The sequence below is a fragment of the Notothenia rossii genome (assembly GCF_949606895.1).
Source record: "Notothenia rossii genome assembly, chromosome: 8".
Lineage (NCBI taxonomy): Eukaryota > Metazoa > Chordata > Actinopteri > Perciformes > Nototheniidae > Notothenia > Notothenia rossii.
In genome coordinates this window covers 48,443,484-48,461,590 of record NC_136906.1, presented here as the reverse complement: position 1 = coordinate 48,461,590, position 18,107 = coordinate 48,443,484, and the positions used below count along the sequence as shown (strand labels likewise).

The following is an 18,107-nucleotide window of genomic DNA, read 5'->3' as shown; positions in this document are numbered from 1 at the left end:
GTTACATGCCGCTTTACAGAGGCATGTTGCATGTCCCACAATGCATCTCATTTTGTGACATGCGTACTGAAGAGACTTGCAATTATTTGCCCTGGACTTCTGCTTTCAAACGTAGTTAGTTATTACCCTATCCGATAATAATCCAATTAAGAGGCAATAATGTAATATAATACATTATTTTATACATATATGTATCTTTATATAGTCTTAAAGTTACAACCGGCCCTTTGAGTATGGAATGCCATTTAAGCCAAAATTAAATAAATAAATAAATACATCAATAATTAAATAAATACATATATATATAAATATGCCTATGAAATAAATTATGAAATAAATAAATGAGGCAATAAATATGTATAAATGTACATTTAAATACACATTTATTTATTTCATGGGACTTTTATTTCATAATGAGACATTTATTTCAAGAGACTTTTATTTCATAATGACACATTTATTTATTTCAAGAGACTTGTATTTCATAATGACACATTTATTTATTTCAAGAGAATCGTATTTCATAATGACATATTTATTTATTTCAGATGACTTGTATTTCATAATGACGCATTTATTTATTTCAGGTGACTTGTATTTCATGATGAGACATTTCATGATGAGACATTTCCATTCCTTATATGCAAATGAACGGGGCGTGGTTAGCTCACAGATCCAGAGACCCAGACCAAAGCAACAGCACCACAACACTGACTACTCGAGAAGAGGAAGAAAATGGAGGAAAAGGACTTAAAACATTTTTTATAAACTATATAATAACTACTAAATGAAAATAAGGCGGGGCAGACAACATGGAAGACGTCGGTGGGCTCCAAGATGCTATGCTATCCTTAGCAGATCAAATCGATCAACACGGTTTACCAACAGATACTGTGTTGGCCCATATTGAAGACTTTATCGAAGTACCCGGGCGGATAAGCGCTCTTCGAGATATCGACACGGATGACGAAGATGTAAATACTTTGACACTGATTGAGCACCGTGTTCGTGTGGAAGATGTCCAAGAAGTTGGTTCAAGCACAGGTGCAGGACGCCCGCCTCTGGATATTCCATGCGATATGCTCGCTACCTATGTGCTGTCCGGTCTATCAACCCGAGAAATCGCGGATCTGTTTGGTGTGTCATCCCGCACAATTCAGAGGAGATCGGTCGAAGAAGGCCTAAGGTGAATTACTTGAGCTAACGTAAAATCAAATTATTGCTCTATCTAGCTAACGTCATACAAATAACGAGCCCATAGTAATAGAATACGAGTATACTACTATACTCATATTCTATTTATATGGTCAGCCCGCTACAACTGTCACTATGGCAACGGTACACATACAAATGGCCGCCGCTCTGACCATCCTGCATTATCTTAAAATATAATACATCCATTATCCTGCTACGTTGATTTGAATAGGACTGTCCGTTCTACTCCTATTTTATTTCTATGGACGACACTGGTGGGCAAAAACGTGTATAATACAGTTAACAAAATTAAAACATGATTGACAAACAATTATTTAGTATTGTGTAGCAATATGATACGAAGAGATGGTTGAAATGGAGTATATATGTTAGACTGGTGGATGTTCGTCAACGTTAGCCAAAACGTTTATGTTGACGTTGCACACAAGTTAGGTCAGTTATTATTAACAGCTGCTCTGTCAGATATGACTATTGTTACACCGAAATCTGTTTGTATCGTGAAATTGCGGTTTTTGTTTATTCATCAAAAATGACTAAAGTCAGAGATGTTTCCTGATACACGTGAAGTTGCAGCCACTGTATAAATTAATGTTAAGATAACTGGAGTTGTGTTCATGCTAACTGTTACACCTAACTAACGTTGCTGTCGCTTATGTAATAAATATATAATTGAAGTGACATTACACATATATATGTTTTATGTTTTTCTACTGTAGAAAATCAGACCTATACTCTTCAATTAACGATGACGATGTAGATGCCTTGGTGATGGAGATTCAGCGCACTAATCCGAATGCTGGATATAAAATGATGCTGGGACATCTACGGTCCAGAGGCATACACATTCAAATTAAAAATTAACAGTTTTTGTTTAACCTCAATGTTCAACCCAATTCCAAATGAGGTGGGTTTAGCCAGTCGCCAATTTGAATAAACAAATAAATCTCCTTTTTCAATCAGGGCATCGAGTAAGGGCGTCAATGCAGAGAGTGGATCCAGGAGCAATCTTGATGCGAAGGTTAACCCTCCAGACTACAAGGCGTCGTCAGTACAATGTTCCTGCACCAAATAGTCTATGGCATATAGACGGTAATCACAAGCTGATCAGGTCAGTTTTTCCTGCTGCTTTTGAGCTGTGTCCATCATAATCTAGTAGGCCACTGCTCTCGAACTCCTGTACTCAAGTGCTGCAGTCCTGCAGTTCTTTGTTCCAAGCCTGTACCACACCACCTGAAATCACTAAATAGTAACATAATGTGAGAAAACAGAGGTGAAGGTGTGATTGCTGAAATAAGTAGGCCTATCTACAGACATTGCACCCTTGGAAGTATTGAGTGTGAGACCAATTTGAAGGCTGAGGAAAAAGTAACATTAAAAGATATACGGCCAGGTCATTAATACTTAAAGATGCCTTTATCCTTTTTTAATACAACATATAACAATGAGGGTTCTGTATGTTAGTTAGTTGAGGATATGAATTGAACTCCTTGTCTACTCATTAGATAATAATTGAGTTTGAATTTCAAACAAAAACACAATTAGATGCTACTAAAGGTACAGTCCTTGCATGGGGGCAAGCCCTCTACCACATACATCCTAGCTAAATATGAGCTCTTCTGATAGTACCATAATGTCAGTGGTGTCCAATTTTATCCGCAAAGGGTTGGTGTGAATGTGTTCCAACAAAGCAGTGACACATGAACTCACAACTAGTTGGTGCACTGGAATCGGGTGTTTCTCTGCTTGGTTGAAATGCACCCACACTGACCCTTAGTTGGGACATCCATGATGTATTTTAACAAATGTGTGTAAGCTTTGACATACAAAATTATTTATAAGCATTTTCAAAGGTATGAACATGATCCAGAATATGTCTCAATTCCAAACAGTACCATGAAATCATATGTTCACATGTTCACATGAAATCACATGTTTCCTCTTCATATTTACTCTGTTAGGGCACTGTATTAGCACCTGAGGTGGTCAAATCAGTTTTAGCCTACTAGCAATCTCAGGACCCATTGGCAAAGTCCTTTTACGGAGATTAGCCTACCGGAAACCAACATTTTAGCACCTTGTGTGATTCCATCTTTAGTAGAGATGAGAGGTTAGATGTTGGAAAAAGGTACTTTAAAATATAAATGTTGTTCACCCAGCTGACAAATCTGCTTGCCTTGGTAAAGTAAATTAAGCCATTGAATTTGCTTATTTATGTTCAACTTTTTTTAACTTAAAGAAGGTTAACATGCAATGTAAGATAATGTTGGATATTGCAATGGCAATAATGTTTTGTGATATTGCAGGACATGTTGCTATTGCAATATCCAACGTTATCACCCAACCTGCCACAACCATACCCCTCCAACCCTATTCCTAACATAGCTTAATGAACAAGATGTGCCTTTATCAACTGTGATTTGGACATGAGGCCCCAATTCAATAACCAATTAATCCTGTTATATTTCACACAGATGGAGGATTGTTGTTCATGGTGGCATTGATGGATTCTCCAGGCTAATTGTGTACTTAAGTAGTGCCACCAACAACAGAGCTACAACTGTTCTTGAAGGCTTCTTGTCTGCTGTTGGCCAATATGGCGTGCCATCTCGAATTCGGTATGTAATGTCCTACAAATGTCTAATAAATGAAGTACAATGAGACTTATTTGACTAAAATGTATTTTAATAGCATTTGTAACACAGGTACAATTATCAAAAAGAAAATGAGTGTTCGAAATTTCAAACAAGTGTAATGAAGGTGCTCTTCGGTAATCTTAAAACAGAGCTGGGTTACAACCCACGCAGAACGGCACAAACAGCCTTCTTCAGGGTATGCTTAGACCCTGAAGAAGGCTTTCCGAGAGAAGACCTTTCTTTTGAAGGTACAATTATGTTGGATAGTCATCTTCAGATAAATGTACTTTTTTCCCCTTACAGATCTGACAAGGGGGGTGAGAATGTTAGGGTTGCTAATTTCATGGTCCAAACACAAGGGGAGAACAGGAGCTCTCATATTACTGGACGGAGTGTTCATAACCAAAGGTATGGAGGATTTAAAAAATATAAATTATTAAAGTACAAATGAAACCTAGAGAAGAAGCATGTCTGTCCACCCTCACAAAACAATACTTACATTCAGGCGGGGCAGGGGGTGATAGCGGGGCGTTTTACTGGCAGTTCATAACAAGTTCATTGGTCACTACCTAAAATCCAGCTCTCACTTCGCTCATCATTGTGTTCACACTCCAGTCTGAACATAAGTGTCAATCAGCCATTACTAGTAGAACCTTGTACAACTTTTCCATCCTGCTAACTGTTGAATAATGTGACCTGCCAAAAATACAATATAAAGGCTGTATTTCATTCTTTCTTTTACAGAATTGAGCGCCTTTGGAGAGATGTGTATGAAAATGTTCTTGATCTGTTCTACACAATATTCATCCAGCTGGAGGCCCAAGGATTACTCAATCCTGACCAAGAGATTGACCTGTATGCACTACACAGGTGCTTCATGCCACATATTCAGCATCATCTTCAGTGTTTCAAGGAGGCATGGAATCACCATGGGCTGAGGACTGCAAGCCACCGTTCACCTTTACAGTTGTGGTTACTAAACAACAGAGAGGGACAAGATTTCTCACAGGTAAACAACGTTTTTTAGATGATGTAATGTATGCCATCTTATTCCCTGGCTCAATTATTTATTTAAAATACATGCAAAATGACCCACATTGTAATTGATTACACATTCTGAACGGCTTTATTCCTTTCGTATGTCAGGTTGGTGAGGATTATGGTGTGGACTGGGAAGGACCACATACCCCCTGTGCATCTAATGTCTTTGTTCCTGAGATCCAGCTCCTGCGCCCATTGAGTGAACAAGATCTTGTGGCCCTACCAAACCCCCATGTTCCTTTCAGTCAGGCATTGGCAGTTTATCTTGAAACTGTTCAAACCCTCAGAGTTATGTTGAACCCAGAACCTTAGGTCAGGCAACATTTTCTTCGCACGATTTCAGCAGTGGTGGAAGAAGTACTTAAAACCATTACTTACGCAAAAGTACCAATACAACAATGTAAATTACAAGTCAAAGTACAGACATACTATCAACAAAAATGTACTTTAAGTATCAGCAGTAAAAGTACATGTTGTGCAATAAAATGTAAATAATAATACATTCTGATGCAGCATGTTACTGTTGGAGCTGCTCTCATTCCTTTAGCTGTGTATTCCTCTCTACTCCTTCTTTTACATGCAAAAGCACACTTGCATGCACATACTGAAGGATATGAAAATGAAGGATTGAAGAGCGACACGATGGAAGGAAGCCGAGAGCAGGGAACAGAGAGATGGTTGTGTGGTGACGTTGAAGGGAAATCATAAAGGTGGATGACCATTAATCCTTCAGTCCTACAGATCTTTTGTTGTACAGATCTTTAGCAGCAAACCTTTTGTTCCCAAAATACCAACCACACTCCATTCCCTCTCTGCCTCTAAAACGTTATCCTTTAGTTTTTCTCTTTCAGCTTTACAGATGTTCCACATTTTCTTTAACTCCACAGTTCCTACACTTGTCACTGTTACTTTTCCCCATGACATGCAGCGTACCATTCAATGCTGTGTGATTTATTCTGAGTCTAGCTATCATCATTTCCTCCCTTCTGTTTCTTTCTTTATAAATATGTGTCTGCTGGCAGACCAGCAGACCAGCATTTATCTATCACCAGCTTATGTTAGTATTAAATATACAATGTACTCTGGTAACTATCAAAATAAAGACATTGTATAGTGTTCATAACAGTATTTTTATTTAATAAATTATACTTAATACAATAATATTACAAAAAAAACTACATCTAAATAAATATATCATCTAAAATAGATGCGTTTGATTTAAAAATAACAAATATAATTCAAAATGTAAACAGCAACAAAGAAATTATAAACATTCTTTTTCTTGTTAATATCCATTATCTTCTCTGTTATGTATCTTCCGGTCTTTGCCAATCTGGACAGCATTTCTTGGTCCTCCACGTCTTTCTCGTACAGCCACTGCTTGAAGCAAACTGAAAATAAGAAACAACAATGTTTTAACAAATCGTATTAAATTATGTGATGATAGAACTGCAAACAGAATAGCTGTAACTTTAACTAAATAAATAACTCAGTTACCTCTAATCATTAACCCATGTTTGTATCATTGAGTTAACATACATACATACATGCTAAACTCTTATTGCACTTTTGGCAACGAGCATTTTCCACCTCAAGACCAAGCCCCCAGGAAGTGCGCCGGACTCTGAGGAAAATATTTGTTGTGTCCAAACGGCGGTACTACAATTTCCTTATCAGTCTGTGACGTCCACCGGCCCAGAAATACTTTTCCCCCTTGACTAACATTGGGAAAGAGACGTCTGTAAATCGGTGGATAATCTTTTTGAAACTAAATAAACTACCCAGTATGAACTATTGTATAGCCTTAGAATCATTAAGTCCTTAAAGTTGTAAAATGCACTAAAAGCCGAATCTAGATTTATTCTCTCTCTCCATTCATTCTAGTGAGCCGAGAGTGTGTGCTCGGGGGGGCGGGGCTTAAGGGGCGCATGCTCTGTGAGCGCACAAACGGGTTCTTCTGCTCTGACAGCCAGGCATGCTGGGTAATCTGTGACGTTTCGCTCTCTCAAAAGTTGGGCCATTTTGACTTCATGCGCCAATGAGCAGCTCTCATAGGAAAGAACGAGACCCCGCCTCCCACGCTGTATTCAGTTCTTATTATACATCCATGCTCAAGACGGGTAACATAACTACCCTCGGGGCGGTTAGTTCTCTCCGCCGTGTGTTTGAGTGCGCACACGTGTGTGTGTGTATGTGTCTCTGTGTCTCTGTGTGTGTGTGTGTATGTATGTATGTATGTATGTATGTATGTATGTATGTATGTATGTATGTATGTATGTATGTATGTATGTATGTATGTGTATGTATGTATGTATGTGGTGTGTGTGTGTGTGTGTGTGTGTGTGTGTTGCATGCATGTAGCAGGTTCTGTGTGTAAATTGCCCCACCCCCTCGCACACCGACAGGGGAGAGAGATCTCTTGTCTGGATTGGAAAGATCGAAAATAAATCATAGACGCACTTTGTAGTCTTATTGCATATTAGAAACGAAGTTGGCGACAGTAAGACTGCGATATAATGTTTATGTAGATATAATACATATGACATCTATTTTTTAAATGTCTCCAGTACCGATAAAAAGATCGATAACGTTGGACGTTAACGGTACCACGGTCTTTAATAATTCAGCCCCGGGCCCCGTTAATACTGGGGCTCGGTACCCATCCCTAGTTTTAATTATTACATCATCAATATTACATTTCAAATAACCAAGTACTTGGTATCTCACAAAGCGCAAGTGGCTAGTGCTGCTAAGAACATACCTGGTGATGGTGATGATGGTGGCTCTTCGCTGCAGGATCTGGTCGATGTCCTCCTAACAGAAGCGATTGCCTTCGTCGTTCTCGTCCATGATGGCGGCTCCTTTCCTCAGGAGGTCCTCGATCTCCTTCTTGGAGAACTGCTGGACCGGCTAAAGGCGACGCAGAGAGACATTTACACAAGTGGATTTAGAAAACTCTTTTTGAAATTAAACTAAGCGTACTGCAACAGCGACTGACCCAAAAATGACTTGGCATCTAGAAATATGACAGATTTTTTTTTTCTCACCCCGTTGTTGTTGCCTTCTTTGTTCCCACTCGTGCTCTGCAGGACAGCACGGTCCAGCCCGAGCTTCAGACTAGCTTTATCCAGCTTTTCCCTCTCATAGTTTCTAGTGATCAGACGGTACACCTTCACCGCCTTAGACTGGCCAAAACAATGATACCGAGCTTGAGCCTGAAATAAAAAATTAAAAGAGGGGTCAAAAGAGCAAAGTTTTTAAGCATTAAATGGGAAAATATACACTTACAGAACCGAGGGAATAAACGGAAAGACTGTTGTTGTTGTAGCCCTATTGAACTATCTTTAGGACAGACAGAGCAGATATATATATCGTACCTGCAGGTCATTTTGGGGGTTCCAGTCAGAGTGGAATATCACACAGGTGTCCCCAGCAGTGAGGTTCACAAGTTCTTGATCAGGTGTTTGATGTGGGCTGGCATGATCCTTTCTGCAGCGATAAATAAAGAAAACAAAGAAGACCTTATTAATAATAGTAATGATGGTAACAACAATAATATTAGTATAACTATTTATATAGCACTTACACAATAATTGCAAAGTGATTCTCACAACAAAAATAAAGAACAAAACAATGTCAACAATAAAAATAAAAAAAATTAGAGGAATGTTAAGAGACAAAGAAATGAAAAACATTCTGAGATGCCGACTACAAAAGGTAGACTCAATGGCTCTTGATGACATCAATGAGCAGTCCCAAAACATGCTGCTGTATCAAAAGAAATAGGTCCAGATTTCTTCTATTTAGTGTTGGATGATTTGTTGTATTGATTGCTGATGGATGTTAAGATATGTTCTACAATTATAACTTATTGTAATTGGAATCAAAAAGTTTAAAATCGTAGTTTTAATAAAATGACTAGCAATATAGGGTTTATTCAACATCGGTAAAGCATTAAGTTGCTAAATGAACGTACACTGAACTGTAAAACTTACCACTATTTAGGAAAGGACCTGATCAGAAGGATTGACTAGTAAGACAGCAAAGAGGTGGAGGAGGTCTCTGTCATGTACCATTGGTAGATGTTACACCTGAAAGAAAGATAAGGAAATAAGACAACACAGGAGGACAAACATCATCTTAAGTAAAAGACGAAATCATGTCAAGCTTTACATCTTTCAGTCTTTATAATGCACTGTTGGAAATTACATTCCAAATGCTAAATTCAAACTCAATAATACCATAAATAACTGGGTACCAAAGTGCTTTACCTGACACGGAGCAGCAACCATCCGGCTGGGCCTTTTGCTGCATATCATCTCCTCCCTCTCCACTGTTTCCAGTAGATCTCTACTGCCTCTGTCCAATAAAACTGAAATGCCCCAAAACAATCATATTTAAAAAGTTAAAACAATAACTTGCTTTTGGCTTTCAAATGTATTAGAATCTCACCTTTTTCCTGGATGTCAGGAAGGCGTTCCCTTCAAGTCCGTAACCAGTCATAGGAGTTCAAATGCAAAGCCTGAACGATGACAAGAGCGAGACTTACATTTTACAAGATAAGTAATACCAGAGCAGTGTGTACGACATGCAGAGAGCAGATTAAATCCCTGACAGACTCACACACTTTGCTGATGTCCTCATCTGATAATGATGTTTCATTTTTAGCAGCAAAGTAACATGACTCAAGGTATATGTTGGACCCAACTCATGTACAGTATGTTTTACTTCTCCTCAACAATGGTCTGTATAGTTGAGTAGAAACAAACTGTCCCTAGAGTTTCAGGTAGATTAACAAAGAAAAGTTTGCAATGAGGCACAAAACCCCTCTTTGTATTAAGCTAGCTGCCACAGAAAGTACAGCTTAATATGCTAACCTGGTAGAGTTAGCTAACGTTAGCTAACTTCATGTCAAACTAAAAACCTCTAACGTGCATTACATTGACGATTTGAAACACAACTTAACTCTTTCAACTTGTAAAATAACGTTAATTTAACATACCCTTAAATATCACGTTTTTCAGAACAACACAAACTGCAGAAAACGTTAGCTGCTAACTGTTGTTAGCTAAGACAGCTAGCTCGTAACAATAGCCTCCTAGCAAACTTAAGGTTACGTTAACATTAAATTAACGTTGTAAGAAAGCAAAACGAACCTTCGAGAAATATTTTACTCTCAGACTGGGTGTAATTGTGTTGCATTGCTTACCTCCAGAAGGACTTTTAGCTGTTTCCCAGTAGAGACTAGAGAGAGCTGTCAGAGCGGTTGCTCTCAGAAGAGCAGCATTGGGCGGACCAGATAAGAACCAGTTAGTGTCAATGTTGTGGTGCTGTTGCTTTGGTCTGGGTCTCTGGATCTGTGAGCTAACCACGCCCCGTTCATTTGCATATAAGGAATGGAAATGTCTCATCATGAAATGTCTCATCATGAAATACAAGTCACCTGAAATAAATAAATGCGTCATTATGAAATACAAGTCATCTGAAATAAATAAATATGTCATTATGAAATACGATTCTCTTGAAATAAATAAATGTGTCATTATGATATACAAGTCTCTTGAAATAAATAAATGTGTCATTATGAAATAAAAGTCTCTTGAAATAAATGTCTCATTATGAAATAAAAGTCCCATGAAATAAATAAATGTGTATTTAAATGTACATGTATACATATTTATTGCCTCATTTATTTATTTCATAATTTATTTCATAGGCATATTTATATATATATGTATTTATTTAATTATTGATGTATTTATTTATTTATTTAATTTTGGCTTAAATGGCATTCCATATTTGAGTGCAACCATAATGCTAATGTGGCCCGTGATGAAATTGAGTTTGACAACCCTGCCTTAAAGGAACAGTACCTTGTAATTTGTCATACTACTTTTATTTATTATATTTTTAAAGGGATTGGTCAATCTTATCATTGACCAATTTTAAATGTATATCCTTTAATGAAATCACTTTTGAATGACTTTATGCTTACTATGTTTTAATGTGGGTTACATATTAAATCACTATCATACAGTATATTTCTACCAAACTCACTATTTGCATTGTTTTTGTTAGCATCTGGTTAGCTAGCTGCGCTAACGGATATTAGAAGCTGTTTCTAAAACAAGGAGAGGGAGAGCTCAGTCCTGTCAGACTGAGAGATAACTACAGCTCAGTGAGGTAAGGGACTCTGGTTAGATAGTTAACTTTAGTCTAGTTATCTCAGTGGGTCTCAAACGGTTTGGTCACCATTTATGAGAATAAATGAAAAACTATATGACAGTAAAACAAGAATAAAGTTTCAATATGTTCTTTATTCTCGCGTCCAGGAGAGAAGCTTTAAAATGAGACTAAATGGAGTCTCTGAGAAGATTCAAATGGGATACTTTAATTAAAACAGGCGCTGTGACCTGGCTCTCATGAGCAAGAGAAGAGGGGGAATCCCTCGTCCGGTGCTGTTATATATATCCTCTGCTGGCTCCTCTCCGCCAGCCGGCTCGCCTCGTCTCTAATGTCCGTTGTTGCATTTAAACAGAGGATTGGTGATTTTCACATTCAATATATGCTTAACACGCCTTTTCTCCTCATATTCTCTTTCATCACTTTTCATGTAACACATTCTAAACGCTGTAATCAATACTCTAAAATATACAGAAAATACTTCACGGCTGGTTTGGTCTCCGGTCATTCCGGATGTTGTCACATGCTACTCTCGTCTGTAAACAATATTGTATTCAAATAAACTGTACCTTCATTTAATATTCAGCATGGTAGTATCTCGACATCTATAGTTGTAGTGTTAAATCAGTAGGTTTCGGTTTGCACCACTCAATGTCATTTCGCTACTAAATTCACCTCTTTAGGAAATCGTATATTAGCCACATGCTAAATGCTAACCGGAGATGAAGGATTTTCAGAATAAAAGCTTAACTGGTTGTGCACGAGAATTTCTGTTTTTTTCAGTATAAAACAGCATTTTAACTGATGGCATGTTTAAAATAAATTATGCCATAAAACATTGATTTTAATTTCTAACAGAATACATTTTAAAAGGTGAGTGGTTTGTAAAATATCCATAAAGAAAAAGAAAATCTGTTTACAGTTCTGTTTCATATGGGTGTATTTAAATATGTTCTTTGTTCTCGCGTCCAGGAGAGAAGCTTTACAATGAGACTAAATGGAGTCTCTGAAAAGATTCAAATGGGATACTTTAATTAAAAAAGGCGCGGTAGTGTTACATACAGAATATTGTTCCGGCAGAAAACAGCTGTGATCTGGCTCTCTTGAGCAAGAAGAGAGGGCGAATCCCTCGTCCGGTGCTGCTATATATATCCTCTGCTGGCTCCTCCCCGCCAGCCGGCTCGCCTCGTCTCTAATGTCCGTTGTTGCATTTAAACAGAGGATTGGTACTTTTCACATTCAATATATGCTTAACCCGCCTTTTCTCCTCATATTCTCTTTCATCACTTTTCATGTAACACATTCTAAACGCTGTAATCAATACTCCAAAATATACAGAAAATACTTCACGGCTGGTTTGGTTTCCGGATGTTGTCACATGCTACTCTCGTCTGTAAACAATAATGTATTCAAATAAACTGTACTTTCATTTAATATTCAGCATGGTAGTATCTCGACATCTATAGTTGTAGTGTTAAATCAGTAGGTTTCGGTTTGCACCACTCAATGTCATTTCGCTACTCAATTCACCTCTTTAGGAAATCGTATATTAGCCACATGCTAAATGCTAACCGTAGATGAAGGATTTTCAGAATAAAAGCTTAACTGCTTGTGCACAAGAATTTCTGGTTTTTCAGGATAAAAGAGCGTTTATACTGACGGTATGTTTAAGCTACATTATACCATCAAAACATGGATTTTAATTTCTAACAGTCCCTCCTTACACACCTAAAAGGTGTGTATAATACTGAAATCAATTAGTTCTTCATCTGAACTTCGCATAGTACATATCTCATATTACAAACATGCAATCAAAATGGAATGGTTCAATAGGCTTAACTTTACAAAAATACAAAATAGATTATTTGCCTGTGCTCAAACATAAAAGTTTTCCCTTGTGTATAACTTCTAGTGTTTGCATTCAATATCATTCTTCAAAATAGCAGCAATGGCTTGGTATCAGAACATTTCTTCCTCCCTCCTTTCACAGAAACCGTTCTCATACCACGCTCAGTGTTAAGGCACTTGATTTTACAAAGTGAAAAGAAACAAACCATTTTAGAATAGCAATGATTTATACAACATGAAATCTACCATATTAGAATAGTATAAAATAATAAAGTCAAATAAAATGGACTATCTTAGAATAGTGTAAAATTAATTGGAATAATAAAAATATACTATTTTGGAATAGTATGAAGTAAATTGAAATGGATTCACTCCATTTTAATTTTGCTCACTTCTTCACATGATTTCATCATTTAAAGAATCACATCGGCTGGACATTCATTGATCAATCTCATCTCCGAACCTCCATATCATTTAAACTAACTCATCATTGTCATCAACATCTGTATACGGGGGTTGGTCGTCTTGTTCTGCTAGCATTTGTAACTGTCTCCTCATGAGAAATTTACCCTCCCTCCTTTCATACCATTTAAGGTATGAAAGTAATATGTTCTCTAGAAGGGGCCGTTGTACGTTCTACTCTGGGGTACGGCATTCTAGACAGTCATTTCTGGGAGAAGATTTTGGTCAGTTACAACAGTTGTAGAATTTCATGACTTAAAAGTTCCTACTCATTAACTTTGGGTGGTCTGTTCTAATGCAGTGATAAAGTCCCTGAAATGGTGTGAGAACCGGTGGAATATCAATAACTCATTATACTAATTTATTTTCAATTCTGGTCTACTTAAATAGCTATGCTAACCCCTTTAACAGTGTGTTGAACCTTGGGTGCCCGAGCATGTGATAATTACTTCCTCCTTTAACAAGGATTTTAAAAACAGAAGTCATTTCATTAATGGTTTGCTTTCAGGAAACCATTTTCTTCGATACATTTAAATACCTACATGTTTCAAGCACCACATATTTCACACTATAAAAGAACGTCTCCATATTTTCTCCATCACTTTAAATCTCACTGTTATTTAGAACCTTAGTAACTTTTGTGACTGGACATATCTGCAATGTCGCCACTATCTGCTGGGGAATCTTGTTCATAGAGTTTGTACATACAAAGCTGTACTTGTGGGTTAGTAGCCTGTGTCTAACAATCATTTTCAATAATTGTGCTCAGGTCACCGGTCGGTTGTTCATAGCTTAACAGGGGGTGTTTCTGGTACAGACTAAAACATGGATCCAGTGTATTTAGAGATTCCCCTAGTCTGTAAATCCCCATCACTTACATATCCCGATCACTTAAACCCGTCTCATCATTTGATACAAGAACTGCATATAGGGGGGGTGAATCATCTTGATTATAACCGCCTCTTGTTTGGGACCGAGTATTTCTAACTCCTCCTCTTGTTGCTCAGCTGATCTTTTGGCTCTGAGGATAAGTGAAAGTCTGCGAAACACAGCTGGAGTCTTGTTAGTGATGTGGGCATTCTCTATGAGTGAACTAATGGTTCCATGTTTTACTTGATATTGTACTCCCCTTCCAACCAGAAAGGTGCCAAGTGTAATGAGCACAATCAACAATGCTATTCTAACTCTTATCCCTAGGGGACCCCAAAATTGGTTTGGCTTTGTTCTTGTCATCATCTCTATTTTATCCCTGGTTGTGTCCGTTACAGAATTTAAATAATGACTACAAAAATAACATATAAAAAAATTGGACTCTTTTTCAGATGTAAAACAAAAAAATAGGTTTTTACATTAATGTACAATCTATAAAAATCTATAGACAATTTGTCTTTTGAGCTGTTTCTATCTTTATCTTATTTCTATTTATTGTTTTGTTCCAGCTCTGCCAAATCAGTCATAACTCCCAATAATGTTCTGGAAGTTGCCAGTGAAGGGTGACAATGTGTGAGGTGGTGTCAATTTGCTCCTTTTTCTTTACCTTTAAACCGGAGCGCGTGTGAAGTTTGTTACAACTTTTCACGCTTCTGTCCACCGGGGATGAGCCCAATGTCTTTTGTGAACTTTCACCCTCACCCAATCACCTGGCCGAACAGGAGTCTCTTCTGGTGTCTCGTCTGGTATCTCTGTAGCTTTCCTAGCCTGCTGTGTAGACAAAACTTGCATAATATTACTCAGAGTTCTGACATATTCATCCACTTCTATTTGTCTAATATCTAAAACTGGACCACTCCCTCCTTGGAGAAGGCCCAAGCTTCGGCATACCTCTTGTTGTTATGAGACCTATTGTTGACTACATTTTATTATTTATTAACTACAACGTCACTGAAATCAACATATCTGTATAATCATGACACTCCCTCCTTTGAGCATAAAATGCTCAATTAATATTGCAATGATTAACGTATTATGAACAGGACATGTAAAACCCATAACGTTGCATTAAATAAATATAAATTCTCCGTGTACCCACAAGGGGTACAAAAATATCATATGATGTATTTCTGATGGCATAAATGCATATTCACAAAACATTTCCCATTAGCACTTCTAATAGTTTACTTGTTTCAATAATGGCTTTTGTCATGGTATTATGCATCATCGTTGCTGCGAAAAACAATACCCCTGATGTCGCTAATGCGTCTCAATAATTCTAGGATTAGAGGATTGGTTGACACTGCTGAACTAACATATGATAAAATAATCTTTCTCCAAACTGGAGGGAAAATATGAACTATTCTCACAGAGAGTGACCTGCATGAAGGGCTGGTGCCCCTCACTCAAATGAGATATTGCCTTACGCACTACACTATAAATCAGTAAAGTTACTCAAGAATAAATAAATAAAGACTGATTCTTGAAACTGTTGTAAAAACCCTTCAACTTCTTCATCCAAGCTCTTAATCAGTGTTATGTTATTTAATCTGCAGCTCATGCCTTAAAACAGATACTTCAGACCGATTATAAAATTCTGTTTATGAGAAAAATGTAATCTGACTCCATAAATCACATAATTGTTTGATTAAAAACTGCATTTCTGGCTAAGAATAAATGAAGTTCCCCTTTAAACACAGCCCCGGTCTTCTGACGGGGTCTATCTATGTACTGGCTGGAAAATGTTGGGCCAGTCTCTGTCGCTCCGTCACAGTTCTCCCGCTAACAGTCACTCTCTAGTTCTGCTGGGTTCTTGTTGACTTCTTCACTGGTTTGAGACAAGCGACCCTATTGGAACACCTCCCTTTGTAGCCAGACTTCACCACAGCAGAATTGAGTTTCTGTTTTCAGGTCTGGACAGCTTCACGTCAGGTGTATCGCCGCCCCTTGCATATTTTGGGTGGAAGCCCGTCTTCTTGACCTCACTAGTTGTGTGGACACAATCGTTTTCTGTGTGGAGGAACAACATCACTCGTAATGTATTTTCCTTCTCATAATTACAAAAATAGTCTGCTAAATGTTCTACTCTGCTACTTCTAATCTGTGGATGCTCTATGTGTAAATGCAATATTCTACTCACTATCTTTTAAATAACATTCAACCTCTCCCTCCTGTGGTGACATATGTGGCTCTATGTAGCTGGATTTCAAAATACTCTAGTGCTGAAGATGCATCACCTGATGGTCTGGTCCTCTAAGCTTCCTCATTGTTGTGGTTGATACCAGGCTGTCAGTGGCATTTGGTTCATGTTTGGAAATCCTGTACGTCTTTGACATCTCTGGGACCCCCTGCCTCCGTCGTCATCATCGAAACTGCATGGTGGGCCGTTGTTTGGTGCATGTGCTGGGTATTTCATTTGTTGTTGTGGACAATCTCTAGCCCAATGGCCCAGCTGATTGCATATGTAGCATCCCTCGAACCGGAGAACTTTTCCTCTGCCTCTGCCTCCTCGGAAACCTCCTGGTTGTTGGTTCTCCATCTGATTCTCTGGCACTATCTGAGATTCAACTGTTTGAGATGTCTGCCCTGCATTCTCTGGTTCTTCCTGAGCTTGAATTGTTGGAGGAAACTGCCCTGCCTTTTCTGGTGTAGCTGCCATTTGCCTTGCCGCTTTCTTGTTTTTATTAGCTTCGGTATCTTTCTCAGCTATTTGTATCTTCAAGAGTCTTAGTTGTAATGTTTTAATTTCTTCGTCTTTTCCCTCTGGGTTGCTTGGTATTTCATATCGTGGTAAATGAGATGTTGTCTCCATTCTTCAATGGGTATAGCGTCTAATGCCACCACATCTCCCAGGCTTGCCTGCACTGATGGGGGAAGGGCGTTAATGACCGCGTTCTTCCACAGCATTACGACAGACGGTGAAACGTCATGTCGTTCTCCAGTGCAGTCCTCCCACACTCCTTCACATCTCTTCAGGAAGGCATACATGTCTTCCCCCGGGTCTTTTCTCAGGCTGTTGAGGGCACGTAAACTCCGTGTTGTTGGGTAGATTTGACGAATGGCAGCCCAATACCTCGACCTGACTTTGTTGAAGAAAATGTAATCTGGAGAGTTGGTGCATTTGGCCTTGGAATCCACTGCTCTTGCCTCTAGTCTTCCTTCTATCCGTCCAAGCAGTGCCCTCATGTCTCCCAAGCACAGGTGGTCTTGGACTGTGTATTTCTCCAGATCATTCACCCACTTCTGACCTCCTTGTGTAAGTGGAGGTAGTTTTGCCGCTAATGCTTCCATGTCTCTGTGAGTCCATGATTGGTATTTCAATCCTCCTTCTCCAGCCGCTATCAGTGGTAGCGTGAGTGTTGAGCAGTTCTTGAGTCTTCCAGCTTCCTGTTGAGCTCACCAGATAGGAGTCTTACCTCATACTCCAAGTCTTTGACACGTGTAGCTGTGGGGAGACCGTCCAACTCCAATACTCCTCCTAAAACACCTAGAGTTGGAGCTTGTATTGGGGGTTGAAAGAAACTGTATTCTTCTGTCATGTAGGGAGGAGGCGCATCTGTCAGGCTTGGAAGGAGCTTTGAAGGTTGGATTACTGGAGCTTCTTCTGTCTTTTCTTTCTTATCTTCCTTTGCTGTGAGCTCTGCTCCTTGAGCCACATACATGCTGTTCGTTGATTCTTGGCTGACATATTTTAGATGGAGTACCAGACTTGTAACTCTAGATTTTCTTTTTTCAGCTCTGTTTATAGCGCTTTTAGCAGGTCCATACCAAGGGGGTTGTCCGGCTTTTATCCAT

General features: G+C 38.5%; 1 protein-coding gene and 1 long non-coding RNA gene across 2 annotated transcripts; one reads left to right on the top strand and one right to left on the bottom strand.

The window, feature by feature from the left end:
• Positions 1-797: 797 nt before the first annotated feature.
• Positions 798-5,360, top strand: LOC307015792 (uncharacterized protein). Its single transcript, XM_079644628.1, has 7 exons — positions 798-1,186; positions 1,932-2,050; positions 2,176-2,323; positions 3,687-3,830; positions 4,152-4,256; positions 4,593-4,857; positions 4,995-5,360. The coding sequence occupies exons 1-7, from the start codon at positions 813-815 to the stop codon at positions 5,199-5,201; spliced, it is 1,362 nt and encodes a 453-aa protein (XP_079500754.1). The 5' UTR covers positions 798-812; the 3' UTR covers positions 5,202-5,360.
• LOC307015793 lies at positions 5,068-12,147 on the bottom strand. Its single transcript, XR_013801647.1, has 8 exons — positions 10,099-12,147; positions 9,342-9,411; positions 9,161-9,261; positions 8,885-8,980; positions 8,267-8,378; positions 7,937-8,104; positions 7,651-7,799; positions 5,068-6,280 (listed from the first exon to the last, which is right to left on the bottom strand). It is a non-coding gene; the product is annotated as an uncharacterized lncRNA (long non-coding RNA).
• Between the last annotated feature and the right edge of the window lie 5,960 nt (positions 12,148-18,107).

Coding starts and splice junctions, on each gene's coding strand:
- LOC307015792 (XM_079644628.1), top strand. CDS start 813: ATGGAAGACGTCGGTGGGCTCCAAGATGCTATGCTATCCTTAGCAGAT. Junction 3,831..4,151: donor GGCGTGCCATCTCGAATTCG/GTATGTAATGTC, acceptor TTCCCCTTACAG/ATCTGACAAGGGGGGTGAGA. Junction 4,257..4,592: donor CGGAGTGTTCATAACCAAAG/GTATGGAGGATT, acceptor TTTCTTTTACAG/AATTGAGCGCCTTTGGAGAG.